The 25,208-nt window shown below is 40.6% G+C and overlaps 1 protein-coding gene across 2 annotated transcripts in view; it reads right to left on the bottom strand.

Annotated features, from left to right (window-relative positions):
* The window catches only part of ABL1 (ABL proto-oncogene 1, non-receptor tyrosine kinase), a 214,848-nt gene extending 191,437 nt beyond the window's left edge, over nt 1-23,411 (bottom strand). For both annotated transcript variants that reach the window (XM_063432439.1, XM_063432440.1), the window contains exon 1: nt 22,112-23,411. In XM_063432439.1, coding sequence (XP_063288509.1) covers nt 22,112-22,247 — 136 coding nt within the window. In that variant the 5' untranslated portion in view covers nt 22,248-23,411. The remainder of the gene's footprint in view (nt 1-22,111) is intronic.
* Between the last annotated feature and the right edge of the window lie 1,797 nt (nt 23,412-25,208).

The raw sequence follows: 25,208 nt of genomic DNA, 5'->3' as shown, positions 1-25,208 counted from the left end.
TATTCTATTTACGACATGTCCATATTATTTCACTGAACTGATTATTTCTTTATTATACTTTTTCACAGACAAGGTACTAACGACCCACACATTCTATAGCCAATTACAAAGCAGCAAGAATTACTCAGGTTGGTTTTATCTAATAGAGACGTATAAACAAACAAACACATAAAACAAAGTAAAACATGCAATACTGTAACATGCTCTTAAAAGAAACATCTGAACGTGAATATGTCATATCAGTTATAGGATATGTTTAAAGGGACACTTAAAAAAGCATAACTACTACAGCCTGCAGTAGGAGTATTGCCAAGAGTACCCTGGCGCCATTCGGCAGCAAGTAGAAAAAACGCTTCCAGTCTTCTCCTGCAGGAAATTATTGTTAATTTGACAGACTAACATATTGCCATGAACAATGCTTATTGGCTGACATCAACTGGATTGGTCATGGTTTCTTCTATACAGGGAGTGCAGAATTATTAGGCAAATGAGTATTTTGACCACATCATCCTCTTTATGCATGTTGTCTTACTCCAAGCTGTATAGGCTCGAAAGCCTACTACCAATTAAGCATATTAGGTGATGTGCATCTCTGTAATGAGAAGGGGTGTGGTCTAATGACATCAACACCCAATATCAGGTGTGCATAATTATTAGGCAACTTCCTTTCCTTTGGCAAAATGGGTCAAAAGAAGGACTTGACAGGCTCAGAAAAGTCCAAAATAGTGAGATATCTTGCAGAGGAATGCAGCACTCTTAAAATTGCAAAGCTTCTGAAGCGTGATCATCGAACAATCAAGCGTTTCATTCAAAATAGTCAACAGGGTCGCAAGAAGCGTGTGGAAAAACCAAGGCGCAAAATAACTGCCCATGAACTGAGAAAAGTCAAGCGTGCAGCTGCCAAGATGCCACTTGCCACCAGTTTGGCCATATTTGGCAACATCACTGGAGTGCCCAAAAGCACAAGGTGTGCAATACTCACACATGGCCAAGGTAAGAAAGGCTGAAAGACGACCACCACTGAACAAGACACACAAGCTGAAACGTCAAGACTGGGCCAAGAAATATCTCAAGACTGATTTTTCTAAGGTTTTATGGACTGATGAGATGAGAGTGAGTCTTGATGGGCCAGATGGATGGGCCCGTGGCTGGATTGGTAAAGGGCAGAGAGCTCCAGTCGACTCAGACGCCAGCAAGGTGGAGGTGGAGTACTGGTTTGGGCTGGTATCATCAAAGATGAGCTTGTGGGGCCTTTTCGGGTTGAGGATGGAGTCAAGCTCAACTCCCAGTCCTACTGCTAGTTTCTGGAAGACACCTTCTTCAAGCAGTGGTACAGGAAGAAGTCTGCATCCTTCAAGAAAAAAACATGATTTTCATGCAGGACAATGCTCCATCACACGCGTCCAAGTACTCCACAGCGTGGCTGGCAAGAAAGGGTATAAAAGAAGAAAATCTAATGACATGGCCTCCTTGTTAACCTGAACCCCATTGAGAACCTGTGGTCCATTATCAAATGTGAGATTTACAAGGAGGGAAAACAGTACACCTCTCTGAACAGTGTCTGGGAGGCTGTGGTTGCTTCTGCACGCAATGTTGATGGTGAACAGATCAAAACACTGACAGAATCCGGGTGAAAATAAACGGACTGATCCACACAGAGGCCCATGGCCTGCGACCCTGTCCGAGACGCAGGGATCATTGCCTCACGCAGACTCTCACTAAAAGGACTCTGTGCTTCTCCTAGTCATTCTCTTTGCAGATTACACCGGCTACTGCCGATTCCCTGGCACTAAAGAGAGGAACATAGAAAAGTATCCCCTCTGCATTGCTCTCATGTGCAAGCTTACACATAACGGTACAACATACAAATGTGCATTGTCTTTTCCTATTGTTAGATGTACCGGTTCACTCTCTTTCTTACTAAGCAAAATGTGCTAGCCTGTCTATACAGTTTCTTCTTGTATCTTAGTAACTAGCATGTACAGCACCCACTAGGCAGCAACTCAGATAGATTGCTACTAAATAGTCGCACAACCTACTTGTTTGTTAATTGTTAAATGTACACACACAAGTTACACCAGCATGTTTTATGTCAAGCACTCGCATACTCATTCATGTCTATGTATTCCACACCAACCACGTATGCTACTGTACTCAAACCCAAACGTGAACCTAAACTACTGTTCTAGAGATCATATAACTATTATAAAAATGTGCCTGTATATCAAATGCCATAACATGCTATACCAATGTTCACCTATTCTACCGGACGTCGCTGTTGTGGCACGCGCCGGCTGCTTTGTTCATTCTGTGCACAACCAAAATAAAGAATTAAAAAAAAAAAAACAACACTGACAGAATCCATGGATGGCAGGCTTTTGAGTGTCCTTGCAAATAAAGGTGGCTATATTGGTCACTGATTTGTTTTTGTTTTGTTTTTGAATGTCAGAAATGTATATTTGTGAATGTTGAGATGTTATATTGGTTTCACTGGTAAAAATAAATAATTGAAATGGGTATATATTTGTTTTTTGTTAAGTTGCCTAATAATTATGCACAGTAATAGTCACCTGCACACACAGATATCCCCCTAAAATAGCTAAAACTAAAAACAAACTAAAAACTACTTCCAAAAATATTCAGCTTTGATATTAATGAGTTTTTTGGGTTCATTGAGAACATGGTTGTTGTTCAATAATAAAATTAATCCTCAAAAATACAACTTGCCTAATAATTCTGCACTCCCTGTACACCTAGCAAACCCAGGTAAGCTGTAAATCGTATTTAAACGGTTTGACTACTTAGAACGGGAGGACACCATAGCCACTACAGCAGGCTGTAATAATTATAGTGCTTCAAGTGTTCCATTAACTGCTAAATTTCTGATATAAATATATAAAATATATTTGCAGGCATTTCTGCTAGCATAATGTACAGATTATTTATCATACATAAGTACATGCACCGGTGACCGGTATATTTTAACAGGAAATACAAATTAAATGTACCCTGCTAGATTTAAATAACCTGATAATATGTAGACCACGGAAAGCCAATTTATAAGGAAAGCTTATCACATTCACTAATTATTCTACTGGAATTTGACATCAGCCATTCCTCCATCCACTAAGCTCACAGCTGAACACCGGGCAGGGACAGGCAAGTATGGGCAATACATTACCTGTTCACATCCACTCCTCAAATTTCAACTAGCAGAGACACATTCAGTGGAACTGGGGAAATGCAACTGGTTGGAGAAGCTGAGAAAACAGTCCATCTAAAGTTATACATAAAGCTGAAATATTTTACGTGTTATCTAAATATTTAAAAGAAACAAAAAAGGTGCGGCACAGGTCCAAGACATCAGATTCTTCCTATAAATGTTTGCCCTTAAGGCACCCCAGTCATTGGAAATTGTCATCTAAAAATAGTTTTAAATACAACCTGCAGACTAACATTTTCCTCAAACCATAAACGTTGATATTTTAACAGCTGTTCCTTGCAGAGGCAGCCATCTTTAAGAAGTAGCACAAATGCCAACCCCTAGATACAAGTACAAAAAACAAGGCTGTAGACAGCATGCAACATGAGCAACATGTAAGGTCTGTGATTTGATGTGTAGCTTGCTCTAAGTTTTTAATTGTGCAGGATACAGGAAGTGGCACTGCGACTCTGATGATGCTTTGAGTCCACGATGCCCAAAGAAAAGGCAAATATTAGACAAAGATTTGTTATTTAGGTTTTATAAATAAACGGAAAACAAATGTAAAAGTATCCAGCATGTAAACGGAAATGTCCACCGAGTCTAACGGATGGAGAATCAATGCAGACTTCTGACAGTCAAAGCTCCATGCCAGGTCTACCAATCAAAACCAAGGATTATCCAGGCATCTCACTAGCAATTGGCACTACTTCACTGTGAGTGAACTTTACAGAAATAAAAAATACCCGTAGTTGAGCTTAATGAAGTAGTTTTGGTGTGTAGATCATTCCCCTGCAGTCTTACTACTCAATTCTCTGCCATTTGGGAGTTAAATCACTTTGTTTATGCAGCCCTAGTCATACTTCACTGCATATGACTTGCACAGCCTTTCTAAACACTTCCTGTAAAGAGTCATCTAATGTTTACACTTCCTTTCTTGCTAATTAATTTGAATTTATAATTTCTTATTTCTTGCTTTGTTAATAGCTTGCTATGTAATTAAGTTCAATTTGCAGAGCGGGAGATAACTTTTAAAGTAAGTAGCATCTGAATGAAAATAAAGCATTTTGTTTTTGTGCGGGCTGTGTCAGTCACAGCCAGAGGAGGTGTGACTAGGGCTGCATAAACAGAAAAAGTGATTAAAATGCTAAATGGCAGCGAATAGAACACAAACTTTAGAGGCATGATCTATACACAAAAACTGCTTCATTAAGTTGTTTTAGTGACTATAGTGTCCCTTTAAAATTGATGGTCGGTTGAGAGATACAGTCTCAGTATACTGTAATAACTTATTTTATTTGTTCATTTTGCTTTACTAAGTATTTTTGTAGTAAGAACTCATTTGCAGTAGGATAGAGTACTATTACCGCAATATAAAATGATCTTCATATGCCTGCATTGTGATGGAAATGTGCAGAACCTGGCACTTCGCCTAGGACAAGGGCTGCAGAACTACCACCTTCAAAATTCCCTGCTAGCCGACAGGATTATAGACATGAGAACAATTGCATTAAGCTGTAGTGGTTCTCTTTACTATATAGTGTCCCTTTAAGATTTTTTTTTTTTTTTTTTTAATTCTTTATTTTTGAGTGCAGAGTGAATTACAGGCATAAATACTGACTTGTTCAACATATCATCAGATCATAAACTGCTACGGGTAGTCAAGAAATAATACACTTTTTTTGTTTTGTGATAACAAGTTTGAGACATGAGGAAGACAAGAAAATAATACAGTGATGATTTACATAACTGTTTAAGCTAAGCATACATATCTATTCGATTTACTAGGATTACATTTATGCGCAAAATACTTGCTAGATATGAAAAGGTTGTTTGGAAACACCCCAGGGGCTCCCAGGTAGCTTTCTGCATGAGTCCGTCAATCTCGGTATAGAGATGAGTGTACAAGAAGGATTGCCATGGTATTAGATTGCTTTGGGGATTGGTAACAGTGTTAGGCAGTAAGGTTGAAGCCTGGGTCCCTTTAACCTATGCCTGTGGTAGGTAGGACATAGTCACCCCAGAGTCTGCAGATCTGAAAGGTTCGGCGCTGGACTGCTGTCAGCCTGACTGCAAAGAGCCTCTTCGGTTCCCTGTGTGAGTTCACAACCATTTCCCTCCTCCTGGAGGTCCAGATGCTTGTCACCGGAGGAGGCCTGTGTGCCTGCCGCCGCAAGTTTTGCAGTCTCCGCCATTTGCGGCGCGTCTTACGGGTTTTGTGGACCACACGTCGGGCTTGCTGGCTTCTTGGTGTTGTCTTCGGCGGGTAGGTGTTTTGGACTAGTGTGGCAGCTTTCAGCTGTCTGTTCTGCAGCTTCCTCCAGAACGCCTCAAAGAGGCTGTCCAGCCTGGATAATATGTTCTGTGGGTCAGTGGAGCACGTGGCGACCGCCATTTTGGGAGTGCTGCTTAAGGTGCTGTTGCTTGTTGAAGCTGTGCCGCCTGCTCTCAGACCAGTCGGGAAGTCCCCAAGGTGCGGGCCGGGATGACCCCCGCCGGCCCAGGGGGGGAGGCTTGCAGGGCGCTTGTACTGTGTGCATTGTAGCCGGCTCCAGCCTGGTAGGAAGATAGGACGCCTCTCCCATCTCCGGCGTACACCAGGCCATACTTATGGATCTGCGTCCGGAGGGCTTCATGTGGCTGCTGACAGTGACCCCGAGCCGGACAGTCGGTGCTGGGTGCTTTAGCCGCTCGATTTGCCTCGGAATAATAGCTGATATTGCCGGTATTTAGGGTGAATTGAGTATTTCTCGAGGAGCTTGCTGAAAATGCGTCCGGGCGCCATTACAGTCAGGCCCCGCCCCAAGAATTTTATTTTTGACATTGAAAAACCTGGCTCCTAACTTTTTTTGCTGGCTCGTAGATTACAAGCAAATTTGTCAAGCCCTGCACTATACACATACTGCATCCAATATACACATAAGCTGACGTTTACAGTTAGTATGGTACAGGTTGCTTTATGAATATTTTTCTCCAAAATGTCAAGTTAAAATATATGGAACAATATGGTAAGTTGTTCTACTATACTCATTAAATCAATGCATCATGCTATGCATTAGTTTTAGGTGCTCCGCACATACATAGTATATATTCCAGCACATTTCCATTAGAATGGAAAGGCATTTATTACTACAGATGCAAGAGGCATCAGACAGATGAATCGTCACAGCAATTACAGCCGAGAAATGATTGACAGTTGAGTTGAGGGACCTAATTATTTTGTATTATTGTAAAGTCTACACATTGGCTAGAAAATCTGCAAGCATTAGGTATACGTTTAATGTACATTCATTGTATTACAAACTTGTGAGTACCATGGGGTAAACTTTAAGGGAAATTCAAAAGAATTCAAGCTCACATTTCATTGTTCTTGGCACCGCAGTGGGCACAGAGAATTAACACAAGTTTCAAAGAAAAGAGGGCAACTCAGAGAGGCTTGACAGTAAGATTAACACACACACTCTTAAGGGCAAACTATAATCACATCACTGTAAATAACTACTGCTTACAAAACAGGTTAGTTTATATTCATTTTATTTTAAAAATGTTTTCGCAAAAACTTAAACGGCCATTTTCTTTTATGAGAATATTCAATGTATGTTGTGGCGTGCAGGGATTATGTACAAGAATGCAGCCAGGGTTAATGAACGCAAGATATGCCTGTCAGGTCAGGAAAAGAAAAACATCCCTGTGCAGTTGAAAAATCCACAAGAATTAATCGAATGGTAAAACTAGTGTTGTGCATTTTTATTTATGTATTTATTTTTATCTGTGTCAGCAAAGACTGCAAACAGATATGGAAACACAAGAGTTCTGGCCAAATTCTCACTTGAACATTTAAAGGGACACTATAGTCACCTGAACAACTACAGCTTAATGTAGTTGTTCATGTATGATCTATAGCTCCCTGCAGGCAATCTAATGTAAACACTTTATTTTCAGAGAAAATACAGTGTTTACATTGATTGATAGGAATACCTCCAGAGGCCGTCACTCAGACGGCCACCAGAGGGACTTCCTATCATGCAGGGCCCTAAAAAGACATTACACTCTGGGAATTACACATTCAAAAACCACTATAGGCACCCAGACCACTTCAGCTTAATGAAGTGGTCTGGGTGCCAAGTCCAGCTAGGGTTAACCCTTTTTTTCTATAAACATAGCAGTTTCAGAGAAACTGCTATGTTTATATTAGGGTTAATCCAGCCTCTAGTGGCTGTCTCATTGTCAGCCGCTAGAGTCGCTTGCGTGCTTCTCACTGTGAAAAATCACAGTGAGAAGACGCCAGCGTCCATAGGAAAGCATTGTGAATGCTTTCCTATGAGACTGGCTGAACGCGCGTGGCTCTTGCCGCACATGCGCATTCAGCCGAGGAGGAGGAGAGCTCCCCGCCCGGCGCTGGAGAAAGAGGTAAGTTTAACCCCTACCACCTCCTAGAGCCCGGCGGGAGGGGGACCCTGAGGGTGGGGGTACCCTCAGGGCACTATAGTGCCAGGAAAACGAGTATGTTTTACTGGCACTATAGTGGTCCTTTAAAAGGACACTATAGGCATTCAGACCACTTTAGCTCATTGTGTACCAAAGAAACTGCAATGTCTACATTGCAGCACTAAGTCTGCCTGCAGTGGCTGTCTACCAGATAGCCACTGGAGGCACTTCCTGGATCCGGTAGACGACGCTGGGCATCATCACGCTCTGCATGGCATATGCAGTGTCAGCTATTTACCTGAGGAAAAGGATTAATTTAAGGCTTTCCTATGGAGAGGCCTAATGTGCGCGGCACGAGAAGCACATGCGCATTAGCTCCTGCCCGTCGAGGGACGTCGGAGGAGGCGGAGCCATGACCCAGTGCTGATGAACATCGCCGCTGTGATCAGGTAAGTAAATAAAGAGTTTATAACCCCTTATTTACCGCAGCGGGGTGGGCGCGAGGGAGGGGGGAGGCAGAGGGAGAGAATGCCAGGAATACAGCTGTGTATTCCTGGCACTATAATATCCCTTGAAAAAAAATAGCTACAACTTGTGTAAACCTTTTTCCAGGTCATATTCCATGTTTTTAAAACGAATATTAAAGATTTAGCAAAAGATAAGAGAAATTGAAAAATTGTTTCTCTTTTTCACATACTATGTTCAATAACAGAAAAGAGTGAAGCTTATAACGGACAGGGAGCCAAGATGGAGTCACTCAGTTTCAGTTTAGATCTAAATACAGCAGTGGAGATTTCCATTGTATTTTTCTGACCTTATGATACATGTTTTGTAGACTTAAGGGGTACTTAAACAGAATATTAACATGTCTGGGAAATAATGTTTCACTTGTAAGCTTCCTATGAAATCAGAACACAGGACCTAATTAGGAAACTTGCTATCAAATGCATAAGATACAAGCCGAGTGCCCTGTGCAAAGTTCAGGGTAAAATAGTGCCCCGGACATTCATGTCCCCAAAACAACTTCAATGACCCGAGGTGGTTGTGGTGATAGTTGGCCAAAAACCTGAAGTTGTTATGGTTCCCTTTAACATAGGAAAAAGTGTATTGACAAATATATTTATAAATATTCTATTCTTGGTCGCAATTATGGTAGAAGGTATACTAAACGAAGGCAGGCATTTCTGCACTTTATTTTATTTGTACTAAATTATGGGTTAATATGTTCAAATTATGTGACAAAATAAAGTCCTTTCAGACCTTTTTTTTTTTTTCTTTTTTACAAACATGTGCTAGTGCAATAAATAAGGAAGGAGGAAATTACTGTTGAACAAACAGCAGAAACATCAAAACTGCTTGTCCAGAAGAGTACAGATGAAAACTAATATATGTCATGAAGGGGATAATTAACTTTCTCAAGAAAAAACAAAAAATCTATAGTCGATCGAACCTCCGCTTGGCTACTTTATCAATATTACAACCACAGGCAATTAAACATTTTAAGGTTTTTTCCAAAGGACAAAACACACTTCTTTCTTTACTGTACTTTGTAAAATTGTTGTGAATGTGTGAAATCCAATATGTGCCCCAAAGATAACAATGTCATAATCAATAGAAGAAGAAAAAAAAACAAAAACAAATGCCTAACAATCTCCTGGTTAAAACGAATTTTTTTTTTTGTGTGCGTCTGTGTGAAAAATACATGTAAGAGATGGGATAGTGACAAAACATTTCTACAGTCAATATACAAGAAAAGTGTAATGAGAACTGCATTGGATACTACTGGAAATAGGAAGGCTGAAAATATGTTTGTGATTGTTTCTGTTGTGCCACTTAATTTCATGTTCTCCAATATAAAAAAAAAAGATGCAAGGACAAGAGGCATACCTGCAAAACAAAGTATTTTCAAGGAAAACAATTTTTTTTTACTTTTTATTATTGAAAATAAAATATTGCATGTATAAAAAACAAACCAACAGCATTATTCTGTAATTAATATACTTACCGTATATACTCGAGTATAAGCCGACCCGAATATAAGCCGAGGCCCCTAATTTTACCCCAAAAATTGGGAAAACTTATTGACTCGAGTATAAGACTAGGGTGGGTAATGCAGCAGCTACTGGTAAATTTCTAAATAAAAAAATTATATTAATTGAATATTTATTTACAGTGCGCATGAGAGCAGCGCGCGCGCGCATTAAAGCAGCGCGCGCGTGCATTAGAGCAGCGCGCGCATTAGAGCAGCGTGTGTGTGTATGAGTGCAGTGTGTGTGTATGAGTGCAGTGTGTGTGTGTGTGTGTTGCAGAGCCTTGGTGGGGGGTGGGCATTTTTATAATTTTTTTATTATTATTATTATTATTATTTTAATAACAATTTTTTTGTTAATTTTTTTTATTATTATTATTTTTTTATAATTATTATTATTATTTATATTTTTATAAAAAAAATTTGACCCCCTCCCTCCCTGTAACTTACCTCTCCTGCAGCTCCTGTCAGCTCCCTTCTCCTCCGCGCCAGTCCGTGCAGCTCCTCTGTAAGTCTCGCGAGAGCCGCACTATGACCCCGCGGCTCTCGCAAGACTTACACTGGGAGCTGACCAAGGTGCTGAACGGACTGGCACGGAGAAGAAGGGAGCTGACAGGAGCTGCAGGAGAGGTAACAGCTCGCTGCCAGCCCCCCTCCTACACAGCCCCCTGTCTGTATTATGGCAATGCAAATTGCCATAATACAGACACTGACTCGAGTATAAGCCGAGTTGGGGTTTTTCAGCACAAAAAATGTGCTGAAAAACTCTGCTTATACTCGAGTATATACGGTAAGTTAACTCTTTTTAGTGCTCTTTTGGCTTTCCACTGCTCTTGGGTCAGAAGTACCATTTTTCTGCCAAGACATTCTAAATATGAAAGTCTGAGCCAGACTTAAAGCAGAACGGACACGCCGAACTTACCTTTCTCCTATTGTTTCCTCTTCTCTTCCTCCCTCAGAATCTGTTCCTCTTTTCACTATTTCTGATCTAGTTTTCTTTAAAACCGAAGACAAAGTAGGGACGACTACTTTGTCTTGTGTATTTTTCCTATGCTTGACTTTCTTTAACCAAAGGAGGAGCTCAAGTCCGCTCCATCTCCTGTTTGCACACTAAAAGAGGGGGGAATACCTTCTGCGCGGTGCTCTAGAAAGGAAGGCCAATCCCTGAAGATATCAAATAGAAGAAAATAAATATCCATGCTACTGAGGTTTCTTCTAAACGGCAGTCTTTTTTTATTTGAAACAAGGAAGGGGTGCAAAAAAAGAATGCCTTTTAGAAGAAACCTCAGGTGTGCCTGGAAATTTCATTAGTACTTTCTCTGACTCAGGAAATGAAGCTCCTCATTTGGTCAAAGACAGCCAAGCGTAGAAAAATATGTATAGGACTTACTTTGTGTTCTGTTTTAAAGAAATCTAGACCACAAATAAAGAAAAGATTAACAGAATCTGAGAGAGAAAGAGAAGACATAATAGGAGAAAGGTAAGTTCGGTGTGACAGTGCACATTAAGCTGAAGTGGTCTGGGTGCCTACAGTGGTCCTTTAAGAATGGAAACCTGTATTCCTAATGCTATAGTGTCCCTGTCCCTAAATCTATATAGGTCCCCCCCCCCCCACATTAAAGGTTTACCTTTGTTCGGTATCTCTGTGCGTCGTGCAATATAACTAGGCTGCAATATAAACAGGTAGTGTTGACATTAAAACGCCTGCAGGGAGAAGCTATAGACACCAGAACCACTACATTAAGCTGAAGTAGTTCTGGTGACAAATTCAGATTTTTAGCTTTCACCAAACTGAAAAAATTACACCAAAAAGGAAATACATTCCAAAATATATTTTACACAAAGCATGAAAAATAAAAAAATTCTTAAAATGAGATAGCACATTTAGAATGGAAATAAATAACGACTCCATTTACTTATATGTCTATGCAACCTTTATTTTTTGAAATTATTTTATAAATAGTATGAGCCAAGTGCAAATATATATATGTAACTCCGGTCTTTAATTTGATACAGTTATTGCAAAAATAAAAAGGAAGCCGTAATATTCCTTAAATAAATACTTACAAAGCTTAAGCAACTTAGAAGTGCTTTAAGGGTTAACAGAGTGCTCCCTCTCTTACTTAAAGGAGCAATATAGGGTCAGGAACACAAACATGCATTCCTGACCCTATAGGGTTAATACCACCATCTAGCCACCCTGGTCCCATCATGCCTCTAAAAATAAAGTAAAATCTTACTTGAATTCAAGCCTGCAGCTGCATAGTTTGTCCCTGTTTCCTTTAGACCTGCCCACTGCCTGTTGACATCATCAGAAGTGGTGGCCTGATCCAATCACAATGCTTTCCCATAGGATTGTCGGAGACTGACAAGGCGGCAGATCATGGGCAGAGCCAGCACAATTCAAACACAGCCCTGGCCAATCAGCATCTCCTCATAGAGATGAATTGAATCAATGAATCTCTATGAGGAAAGTTCAGTGTCTGCATGCAGAGGGAGGAGATACTGAATGTTTGGATGCATTTTAGGCAGCCATGACCCAGGAAAGCTCTCGAACAGCCATCTGAGGAGTGGCCAGTGAAGTTATCACTAGGCTGTAATTTAAACACTGCATTTTCTCTGAAAAGACAGTGTTTACAGCAAAAAGCCTGAAGGTAATGATTCTACTCATCAGAACAAATTCAATAAACTGTAGTTGTTCTGGTGACTATAGTGTCCCTTTAATAAAAAAGATATTAAGAGAAATTGGCAAATTTATAGTTTTCCTAAGTTGCACACTTCTGACTGTTGCCTTCCTGATCACTTTGAGCCACACAGAAAGCAAAAGACTATGCTTCTCATAAAGAAGGATTGGATTCGATACTTTTTTAGCAAAATCAATGCCTGTGCATGCGTTATGGATTGACCAGGACAACAATCAATACTGATGACCTCCTAGTAAGTGCAGGAGCGCTGTGGTGAGAGGTCATCTCATTGCAGGATTATAGGCAAGTTAACCCTTTTACTTGCATGCATTGAGGGAAAGCAGGCCCAGGAAACTCTCCAAAACTGTGTATTGATGTATCCTTTCCAGTCAGGTTTCAGATGTCACCACAGCACAGCAAGAGACCGATCCTAATCCTCCTAGGTCTCTCAGCTGCATTTGACACCATTGACCATAGGATTAATAGAGCGTTTGCAGCATAGCTGTGGTCTTGGAGGCACTGTTCTTAACAGGTTTAAACATTTCCTCACTGGTACATCACAGAGAGTAACAGGATAAAACTCATCTGCACCAAAATAATTGGCTTGCGGAGTTCCGCAAGGATCCATCTTGTCTCCCACGCTATTCGCAATTTATTTGCTACCACTGGGGGACATCATCAGGCTTTTATGCTTGTTTTATGTATTAGTAAAGTGCTTTGAGTCTCACAGGGAGAAAAGCGCTAGAAAAATGGCAAATTATTAATGCTAACGTGTTCTTTTAACATCAGGAAATGCTCAAAAAACTAATGATACATCATCCTTTATGGATAAGAAGCCATTTAGCAAAGGCTTTGTACGATTATAATTTAACCAAGTTGTAATTTGGACATCTAACTTTTTGAAGTATTTAAAAGATATCGGTAGACAACCTTTCACACTCCAAATGTTGTGGTCTACATCTCCCACAATGTTTCCAACCATGAAGCTGGCAAAGAGATGCAGTCCACAACATCCAAAGTGCCCAGGGTTGCCCACCCTTGTATAACTAGCACATTCAGTTCTGATCCCCTAACAGAATTTATCAGACATTTAAAAGGGTAGTCTAAGCTCCACAATAACTGCAGCCTGATGTAGTGGTTATGGTGCCTGCAGTCCACTGGTAAATCTGGTAAAGAGTCAAACAGTTTTCAAATGGTTTGACACTTAGCTGAGTCACCCAGGTGCCAGTGGCACGGCCTCTCTTCAGATATATTTAAAGCTGAAGTTTCTACGTCCGCATTAGTTGTACTAACTCTGTCCCAAGTTAGATAGAATTCATTCAATTCGGCTGAGATGGTCAGATAAAACTATGGTGTCTTTGGAAAGCTGTGCAGTCACTGGATTCCCAGAGACACACCATAATTCCTAGCATGCATGCCAGTCATTAGTGGCTGGGCATCTTCTCAAGCAGCCTCTTTGCCCATTGTTATCATGGCAGCAAACTTAAGGTAAGTATATTTGCCTTCTGTTAGAGAGGACAGCTATGCATGCTGTTTGACACAGAGCAAAATGATGGTGTCCTCATCGTAGAGAAATTTTGTGGATGAAAAGTCTAATTTACCAAACCCATTTTTGTATTATTGGTTCTTTATTTTTCTTGAATTATTGATGTTATGCATATGGAATACACATTTGTTCAGACACTTTCACACATCCTTAGTTCAGCTTGAGAGCACAGTCTTTGAATTGTTAATAAACTGTTTCAATACACCATTAATCTCATCTGTGTCTTTAATTGTTTATACATTAAACACTTAATCCAGCTGAGTGAACATCTTGAAATTCATTTTCAAAAACTTCACAATTGCAAACAGGTTTAACCCCTTAAGGCCCAATGAGGGTCTATGTAATAGCTATCTGTTTTCAAATATCCTATTTAAAAATGAAATGAGCCACTTAGACAACATGGATTATATAGCTGCTGATTTCAAAGGGGTAGGGAATTCCACAGGGTGGATTCGATTCAAAACACTAGTCATTTAGACTCCATTTAAATCATCAAAGCCACAAGTTCAATTTGAATTAATGGAATTCATTTAACAAAAAACTTAATTTCTGCATGAATATACAGCCTCATGCTACATAACTAATTTGTGTTTCATGCTGAATAACCTTTGGTGTATAATTTATCTGGAGATAGATTTTTTTTCAACCAAAAGCATATTATTAAAATAAATCTGATTTAAATAAGATATATAAAAATAAAAAAAAATAAAAAACACCAACGGATGGGAGCTCAACGGGTCAAACAGTGTCCACTCCACACTCTCAGAAGCATATGCAGAAATACAGCATAAACGCAAGCAGTCAAAAAACTCTAAAAAAAAAAAAAAAAAAATCTGGAACCAGAGCTAAAATAAAACAAACATCAATACAAATATGAAAAAAAGAGAGAGAGATGAAAAGTCCAATAAAAGTACCAGAGTATGAATAATTATCCATTTTGATGTAAGCCAAATGAACCGCAAGGATTAGCCAATACGTTCCAAATGAATACAAGGGTCCTAGAAGTGAACTTCCTCACAAATCTTCTGATGACAGAAAAATAAAGTGTAAATTTTCTCCACCAGCATGTGGCGTGCGTTACAACTGTGTTCGCCAATGATGTCATGTGTGTCACCAGGAAAATCAAGAGAATTGCCCAATACGTTTCACAGATAACTACTTCCTCAGAGAAGGATCGCTCTCTAATATAGTACAATCTATTTAAAGGCTAGTTGTGAACACCAGGTAGGCTCTCTGAATAGTCTAAAGGACTATTCAATTGGTAAAAGTTAGAGAGAGATATTCAGGGGATATGTCCCCTAATTAAATAAAACTGGTATAAAATACTAAAAACAGAGATCAAGAATTACAAAAAAAAAAAAGTTAACACATCAATCACTATGGATAAAAAAAGAAAAACATCATAACACAAAAATATATAAAATAATAGAACATACGGATCAAAAAACACCCAGAAGTGGGAAATTGCAACATATTGGCAAGGAACAATCTAGTGTCATTTGTTGCAATCGAACATGGGTCCTCAAACTCTGCCCCCCCCCCCCCCCAGATGTTGCTGAACTACAACTCCCATGATTCTTTGAATTACATAGATAGCCGGAGAATCATGGGAGTTGTAGTTCAGCAACATCTGGGGGGCCGGAGTGTGAGGACCCCTGCAATAGAACATACAAAATGTCCAATGTATACAATGTTGTGAATATCATGAAAAAGGGAAAGCATGATTAATAAATAATGAAGACACAAAAAAAGGGATCTCACATACTGCTAGACTTCCTTCTGTACTGGGAATGAATACAAGCAACACAATAAAAGTGATTTAAAACATGTCCCTAAACCATAAACTTACCCATATGTATAAAGGTAAATGACCTATCATGAAAAAAAATTAAAAAAGTAAAATATAAAATAGTAAATCTAATGGCTGTAATACACCAAACACATGAAAATACTAGCCTTATCACGTAAAATCCGCCCTTAGGATATTCCAATGTTTATTACTGATTTAACGGTATTGGTTTGGCTGCTGAATCTAGTCATAAAAACTGCTGTATTTTGATCAATGTCAGAATTTTACAGTTGCTCTATCTAATATGTGGGATCTAGGTAGTGCCAATGCTCTTTCCATAGCTGCAATTAATAAATCTGAACTATAATCTTTAGTTAAAGGGACACTACAGCTTATTACATTTGTTCTGTGGGTATAATCAATCCCTTCAGGCTTTTTGCAGTAAACACTGTCTTTTCAGAGAAAATGCAGTGTTGCCATTACAGCCTAGAGATACCTCTACTGGCCACTCCTCAGATGGCTACTAGAGGTGCTTCCTGGGGCAGTGCTGCACACTGTGCAGCACTGACATTCAATGTCTCCACCCTCTGCATGGAGACACTGAACTTTCCTCATAGAGATGCATATCTATGAGGAGATGCTGATTGGCCAGGGCTGTGTTTGACAAGCTCAGTCAATCCAATGCTTTCCTATGGGAAAGCATTGTGATTGGCTCAGATCTTCACTTCTGATTATGTCAGCCAAGCAAGAAGATCAGGGGCAGAGCCAGCAGCAGACTGCAATAAAGGTAAGGTTTTGCTATGTTTATGGGGGCAAGATGGGGCCAAATTGTGTTTTCAGCAATACATGTTTGTGTTCCTGACCCTATAGTGTTCCTTTAAAAATTGTTGTCTCATTTGCAATATTTGAGATTTACAGATCAGAATCTCAGAAGAGTAGCGCCTTATTATATTGAATTTGCAAAAGGGAATATTGTTGACTCACGTTTGTGTTTTTTTATGGTGGCTATGGGCAGGAATAAAACCGTTACAGTTAACTGACTTCCCAAAAGTTATTTTCTGGAGACCACATATACATATTTCCAAATCTAAAAATTCAACCAAAGTCAAAAATAATAAATCAGTTTTATTTGATTAAAAAAAAAAAAAAAAATCAGATTTTTTCCCACACTGGCTTTCCATGATGACATGGGACCTTTAGAGGCCAGACTGTGAGGACTATAAATACCGTAATATAATTTGATCCTTAATGAGTTAGGTCATTATATAGGATTTAGAATAGGTATATTGGACACTTTGTGTTACTTGGCTTATCTTATTTAATATCATCTTGGAATCCTTCTGTCAACTTTTAAAATGCTGTTTCTTTTTATTCCTTGCTGGTTATTAAAGGGTAAACCAATTTAAAGATCCAATATAATGTGTGGAGTGTAGCAGATGGTACAGTTCCAGACTGCCATCAGTTTGAACAGTAATGTCTGGCTAAGTGCATTTGATACCAGGCTAATGTGATCCACATGTGCAGCTGTGATCTTACGGTGCCACCACATTAGCTCTATCGGATGATCTAGCTGGGGGTTGTTTAAAATGATAACATCCCTCTCCTTATGCTGAGAAAGGTACTGCATCTTGTTAGCAGGCACTCCCTTAATGCCCTTTTGTTTCAAGGTTACAAAATGTGACTACATTTTAAAGGAACGTATCCTCGTATTAACCCCTTAGTGACTGTGGTATTTTAGAGATTTTGTGCATTCATGACTGAAGCTGTTTTGACCCGTTCTGTGTGTTTTTGTTGCAAAGTAATTCCCAAGTCTCTCATTAAGGGCACCAATATATGGTACATCTTTTTAGGTCTTTCTTGCGAGTACCTGTTTTAATGTAAGTCCAAATCATCCAGTTACAAATACCTGTTTGTTAGTCTTACCATTGCACAGCGCTGTGGAATTTGTTGGTGCTGTATGAATAATAATAAGAAGAAGAAGAAGACTTCCTCATCTGCCTAGCAGTAATTGACATTCTATTGCTGTGGGTTTTTTTTTTTTTGCTTCAAGTGGCTATTTCTGTGATACCTCACTACTGAAACATTGTCCGGTCTCAACGACCACAGCGAGAACCGCTGCAAGTGTCCGTTTCAATTGTGGAATATAGAGAGCAGACTCAGATAATTTTAAACAAGTATGTAAATATTAAGAGACATGCATGCTATTGGAAAGGTAATGAGGACTGCAGGGAGAAAAATAAAATAAAAATAATTCACTGGTCGAATTAAAATCAAAGCTGTATTCAGACTGGCTAAAAATACAATTAATCCAAGTACCAAGTATTTTAAAGGATGTCATTTGCAAGGAAGAGACATGTTCCACAAGACCAATCACACAACATACATTTGGGGTATTAAACCGTGTATATGTACAGAGTAGAAAGCTCCACAGAAAGAAAAAACAGAAACACTGCTCTAACTCCACAGCAAGAAAGTCAACATAAATCAGGCAGAGACATCCAAACCAAATAATTACCTCCAAGGACCTAAAAACAGCATTCTGTAGTCAATCAAAAGCTCAAGAAGAAAGGTGGTTTAAAGTGTCCCTTTGCACACAATGTAAACAGTTTGTGAAAATGGAGCATTGGTTCAAATGATGTAAGCTCATTTGAGAAGGGCCCTCTTCATCTCCTGTATCTGTCAAGAGTCACAGTCTTTATTAAAAACTTGCTGTTACTTAACCCCCATTTGTATTTACTGTGTGCCTATGAAATGGGGCAACATCTCAGTGCGATGACACAGTGATTGAGTACAATATTAGCAGTTTAAAAGACTACTCCAAGTACCATGACCGGTAATGACCAGTTCAGTGATTTGAAGTGGTCATGGTGCTTGGAGCCTCAGTTTGAAACGGACTACACACTGAATTAAAGCCCTTGGCTGCCAAAGGTGCAACTCCACCGCCGCCAGCATCATTTAAAAGCCCGATATGAGATTTCCAAGCTGGCTAATGTAAATTCTGTTTATATTTGGCATGTGTTGTCACCACTCACGGCATGCTGGTGACAGACGACCAATGACAAAATAGGTCCCCTCTGTGTCACTCATCAGGCCATCCTCCATGACATTAATGCCACAGCTATGGGGAAGTGACATCACCAAAAGAGGCTGCAGGTAGGCTTTAGCATTTTATCTATTTTTTTTTCTTTGGGTGGGGAAGTCCATGCTAGTTAATATTATTATTGTTATTATTATTTATATAGCGCCAACAAATTCTGCAGCGCTTTACAGTGGGTGGACAAACAAACATGTATTTGTAACCAGACAAATTGGACACGCAGGATTAGAGGGGTTGAGGGCCCTGCTCAAATAGCCTACATGCTAGAGGGAGCAGGGTAAAGTGGCACAAAAAGTAAGGATAGTATTAGACTGACAGTTGCAAGAAAGGAATCAGTCGGGAGCTATCAACAGTTTAATTGATACGCTTTTATGAAAAAGTGGGTTTTTAATGATTTTTTGAAGGAGTGAAGACTGGGTGAGCATCTAACGGAGGAGGGAAGTGAGTTCCACAGGAACGGTGCAGCCCTCGAGAAGTCTTGAAGGCGAGCATCAGAGGTGGGAGTACGGACAGAAGATAGACGTAAGGCTTCAGCAGAGCGTAAGGGCCTAGACGGGACATACTTGTGTATTAGGGAGGATAGATAAGTGGGAGCAGCATTATGTAGAGATTTGAAAGCAAGAACCAGAATTTTATATTGAGCCCTATATCTTTCAGAAAGCCAATGTAGGGACTAACAGAAAGGTGAGGCGTGGGATGTGTGGGCAGGCAGGAAGATGAGCCTCGCCGCCCACATTCATTATGGACTGGCTCAAGTTGGGAGCACGTAAGGCCACTGAGACGCGGATTACAGTAGTCAAGGACAGTGGAATGGACCAGCACCTTAGTCGCATCTGGCGTTAAAGGGACACTCCAGGCACCCAGACCTCTTCTGCCCATTGGAGTGGTCTGGGTGCCAACTCCCACTACTCCTAACCCTGCAAGTGTAATTATTGCAGTTTTTTATAAACTGCAATAATTACCTTGCAGGGTTAACTCCACCTCTAGTAGCTGTCTACTAGACAGCCACTAGAGGTCACTTACTCCTTCATAGCACAGATTATCTGTGCTAGAGCGTCGCTGGACGTCCTCACTCTGTGTGAGGACCTCCAGCGACGCTCATTTCCCCATAGGAAAGCATTGAAATTATTTTTCAATGCTTTCCTATGGGGAGACGTAATGCGCATGCACGGCTTTGCCGCGCATGCGCATTAGGTCTCCTCGGCCGGTGGGCGGGATCAGTCTCGCCCACCAGCCGACACAATGAAGAGGAGGAGCGGCGCGGAGGAGGAGACAGCGCCGAGGGACATTGCCGCTGCCTCAGGTAAGTGACTGAAGGGGTTTTCCCTGCTTCAGTAACCGGGGATTGGGGGGTGGGAGGGAGAGGGACCCTCCAGTGCCAGGAAAACGGATCGTTTTCCTGGCACTGGAGATTCCCTTTAAGTAGGGTCGGATGCATGCAAGTAGGGTTATTTTCACCAAAAACAGTATTTTATTAAACCACAGTTTTTTGGTTAGAGGAAATCTTTAATTATGTGTAGTAAGACAGTCTGTCCATAGTTAGGAAACTGTCCGTTTTATTTCCAGTAACCAATGAATGTGTTATTTCATAACAAAAGAGGAAGTATCCATATTACTTAAGTTACAATGAATCCAAAAGTACATTTTAGAGCTCCTTTCCAGTCAGATTGCTAATTATACCATAACACTATAAGACTGTTTCAGAAAAAGGAATGAAACTGGCCATGATAATGCAGAAGTGTAAATTCCTCATTATTAATGCGGTTAGAGAAGAGGGTGTACAACGGGTTAAGAAATAAAGTTTAGATTTTTGTCAAACTGTTCCAAAAACACTTTGGAGAGCACCCAAAGCCACTGTGTGCCATACCCACCACACTTAACTGGTGCTTATAGTCCTTTAAAGGACCACTATAGGCACCCAGACCACTTCAGCTTAATTAAGTGGTCTGGGTGCCAGGTCCAGCTAGGGTTAATCCAGCCTCTAGTGGCTGTCTCATTGACATCCGCTAGAGGGCTTTCGTGCTTCTCACTGTGATTTTCACAGCGGATCTTGCCGCACATGCGCATTCAGACGGTAACGGAAGAAGAGCCCAGTGCTGGAGAAAGAGGTAAGTTTAACCCCTTCCTTCCCCTAGAGCCCGGCGGGAGAGGGTCCCTGAGGGTGTGGGCACCCTCAGGGCACTATAGTGCCAGGAAAACGAGTATGTTTTCCTGGCACTATAGTGGTCCTTTAACGGTCAAAATTTTTTTATTTAAAAATGCATTTCTCAATTCTCCATTTAAATTATAACTATCTTTAAGATACATTGTTTATAAGTGAACATAATAGAGCATTATTATTGTGATTTTTGCACATCATAAGTCACTGGAGGGGGGCAAGGAGGTTTCAAAACTTTTTTTAGAATTTTTTTTACATTTCATTGTATGTCAGAATAAATAATGTAAACATGCTTAATCCACGTTGGGTCATCACACAGGCATCATGGACAGAATGCCTGAATATGTATACGCTCATGCAGCCCGTTCATACTAATTCCCAAGTGTGCATGAATGGACCGATGACAACCATATTAAGTGCTGCGGAGGTAAGTAAATTTTGTGCTTACATCCGCAACACTCCTCTCCCCTGTACATGACTCAGGCACATTTACCGGTTTAAGCCCTAAAGGTAAGGAAGCACTGTGGACCAACAGATACCATAACTTAATTTTGATGAAGTTGTTAAGGTGCTAAAGTATTGCTTTAACCCAGATATTCCATAAAGGAGAAGATGGGTAGCAGGGGCTTTAGCCTCAGGGACCCAGGGGAACCCATGGGAGATGGCACTAAAACAGTTTGCCTACTTACCATGGGACAGTGGCAGTGCCTAGGGCACTCCAGGCACAATTATCACTACTGCAGACTGTAGTGGTTAGGGTGCTCGGTGTTATCCTTTAAGCAATTTCTTAAGTCTGGCAAAAGAAGAAGAGTAATGGATTTAAACCAAACCGAAACCAAGGTTATGAGATTGTCTTTACCCCACTTCCTATTTTGACCTATAAATTGTAAATTCACTTTAAATTTCCAACAATTCACACTTTAGTGAATAACCACGGTACAAGTGATTTTATAAATTATGCCACATTAAAAAGTGCACCAGTTGTAGAAAATAAAGGAAAGCTTAGCACATACACCAATGGGCTAAAAAGTCCCACAATATTCTGGAGAACAAATAATTCACAGAACTAAACCATGTTTCAATACAAGCAGACTTCTCCACCAGTGTGCGAACAGGCATTTTAAGTGCTATCAACAGCATTACAGACTCTAAAGATCATACAAGTAACAACCCCTTACCATGCTCCACAAAGACATTGCAAGGGGGTCCTCCATGTTTAGCAGAATCCTTTTTCCCAACTCCTTTTATGAAGGGTAAGGCAGGCAGGCTTGGCCGCCTCTGGTCCCCAAGCACTTTCCCAGGCTGCTGCCCCATAGGATGAAGATGCAATGCAAAAAGCAGTTTCCTTTAAGATTGCCAGAAAGTCTTGTTAGGTCGTATTCACAGCATCCAGATTCCTGTTGCTTAATAAAGCGGTTTCAGCTACTTAGGTTAGTTAAAAACAAAACAATTTAAAAAAGGAGGTTCCTTTCTTTCTGTAGTGTTAACAAATAGTCTCTTTGGAAGCCGCCTGTGGCTTATGTGTTCAACAAATTCTGTTTCTAAATAAAGTTCATAAGTTGGAAAATAGTGTTGTCAAGTATGTACCACAAAAAAAGAGAACCAAATTTTGAAAATGTGCAATTTGCAGATTTCATTCAGTGTCAGTTTTTGCATAGATCTGAATTTGTACATACCAAACTTTCAAGTAGAAATAAAATGAACCTGTGTCACTGTCACCCAGTGCAGGTAACTTATGCACTTAGAGCAGTATAGAGGTCAGGCGTTTCCTTAACACACATACACAGGATTGGAACGTCCAGTCCCTGGTACAGGCAGTATAATGGTTTAAAAAGATCCTGAGCACAAATAGTGTGGGTGCCTCAAATTTATTTCCTGGCACAGTGTATGGGATTAGAGTAGGGTCTGAGAACCCACAGTTTGGGTACCTCCAATCCTCTCCTGTAAGTCAATATATTGGATTAGAGGGGGATCCTGTACACCCACAGGGTGGGCACCTGCAGTTCACCTGTCACAGGTATTATTTGGGATTACAGAAAGGGTCCTGAACAATAGTGGGAGGGCAATATATAAATTTAAAGGGGGGTCCTGGCCACCTACAGCCCAGTTCCTGTCAATGGCAATATATTGGTTTAAAGGGGGTTTTGAACACCCACAGGGTGGGCACCTCCAGCCCAGTCCCAGTCACAGACAGAATTTAAGGGGGTGAGCAAACCCTGGGTGAGGACCTCCAGTCCAACCCCTCTCACAAGCTGTAGAAGTGATTAGAGAAAGGGTCCTGAACACCCCTAGGGTGGGGACCTCCAGTCCAACCCCTCTTACAAGCAGTAGAAGTGATGAGAGAGAGGGTCTTGATCACCCCTAGGGTGGGCACCTCCAGTCCAACCCCTCTTACAAGCAGTAGAAGTGATAAGAGAAAGGGTCCTGAACACCCCTAGGGTGGGGACCTCCAGTCCAAACTCTCTTACAAGCAGTAGAAGTGATAAGAGAGATGATCCTGAACACCCCTAGGGTGGGCTCCTCCAGTCCAAACTCTCTTACAAGCAGTAGAAGAGATGAGAGAAAGGGTCCTGATCACCCATAGGGTGGGCACCTCCAGTCCAACCTCTCTTACAAGCAGTAGAAGTGATGAGAGAGAGGGTCCTGGACACCCCTAGGGTGGGCACCTCCAGCAGCCCCTGTGATAGGCAGTATGTGGGATTATAGGTGTCCTGAGCAGCCACTGGGTGGGCACCATAAGTCCAGCTCCCAGCAATGGTGTTAAGAGCACAGTGTCCTTGCTTTTCCTTCCTTGCTCCCCCAGAGGTGTTGGGGGGTCACATGCCTCCTGATGGGGGGGGCTCTGTGGGAGAATAAGAGTAATACTTCCTTTCCCCAGACTTGTAGTAAACTATACTGACAGCTTGTGCACCGGGTTCCCATGCACAGAGTAACGGGTGCTGGCTGCCACTGACACGGTCCCCCAGGACGAACTGGACGGAGCGGGACCCGCTCAATCAGCGGCCGGGAGCCTCAGTCCTATCCGCCGCCATGATGGGCCCTGGCTGTGGCTTCGCTGCCCTGGGAGACGTCGTGACGTCACTTCCGTGTTTAGGGTCGCTCGGTAGGGATCGGGCTCCGCGCATGCGCACTGGGCTGTTTAGCCAACCTCATGTCAGTGCAGTCAATGACCAAGTCTAAAATCCATGTCCACTCACTTTATATTAATAAAGCTTTCATTTAACGTGGTTCAAATTATTAAGTGTGTCTCAATGCATGCTTCATCTGAATAAAATGATAATACAAGGTCTCCATAGATATTATTTATATATTTATTAAATCCATGCAAGTTTATCATTGATTTATTCACATATAAGGGTTACTCACTAAAGTGCGAATTGTCAGAATTTCACATTTTAAACTAAAATAGCTGAACTGGTAACATAGCGGGAGTTTACGATTAAAAATCTAAAATTGTAGAAAACTGCAAAAATGGTAACATTTAGGCTAAAATTGCAAACCCGTGACTATGAAGAGTTGGTTTTGACTTTGTTGTTGTTGCTTTTTAAATTCCAGTTCTGTACAGTTCAGGGATTAGAAAATAACCCTCGACATTATTAAAGAATTTTTCTAATTCAGCAATTTTGGTCTCAAATGTGAAATTTACTTTAAATTCCTTACCATTTGCACTACTAAAGCCTGGACGCAATGAAGTGCAGTTCATTTTAAACTGAATTGAACTGTTCAATTATCTCAAGTTTAGCACATAAATTAATTTGTATACGCAGCTCTTGAAAATCACTCACCTCCGTATCTATGATTATTTCTGTGTAGATGCACAAAAAAAAAAAATGTTTCCGCTAACATTGTTACCTAGTATGGTAATTTTTCTAAGTAAAACTCTATTTTTATAACATTTTCTAGTTTTTATATTTGAATTGGAGGCAGTAGTTCCATTTATGTCATGGAGGAATTACGTTCCAAGCTCAGGACTCAAGCATTGCTTATGTTTATTATTTCACCAAGTACACCGTTTTGGGAGACCTTCGTCACGTATCTTGAATGACCCAACAGAGGACGCTGCATTGAGAACTTGTGGCTTTGACGAACGCTTGTAGTGCTTATTGTGGCCTGTTTTGCGAACAATCCTATCCACACCTCCCCTACCAAAACTAAACTTTAATTCCAGCCTAAACAATGCTTTTTAACTTGAATTCTAGCTATAATCCCAAGACTAAACTACCAACAAAAATTCAGATAACCTTGCATCATAACTAATACATTTCTTCAAAGAAA

This window comes from Pelobates fuscus, chromosome 9 (genome assembly GCF_036172605.1).
Source record: "Pelobates fuscus isolate aPelFus1 chromosome 9, aPelFus1.pri, whole genome shotgun sequence".
In the NCBI taxonomy this organism is placed as follows: Eukaryota; Metazoa; Chordata; class Amphibia; order Anura; family Pelobatidae; genus Pelobates; species Pelobates fuscus.
Note: the sequence above shows the minus strand (reverse complement) of the source record. Positions and strands in the feature narration are given on the sequence as shown.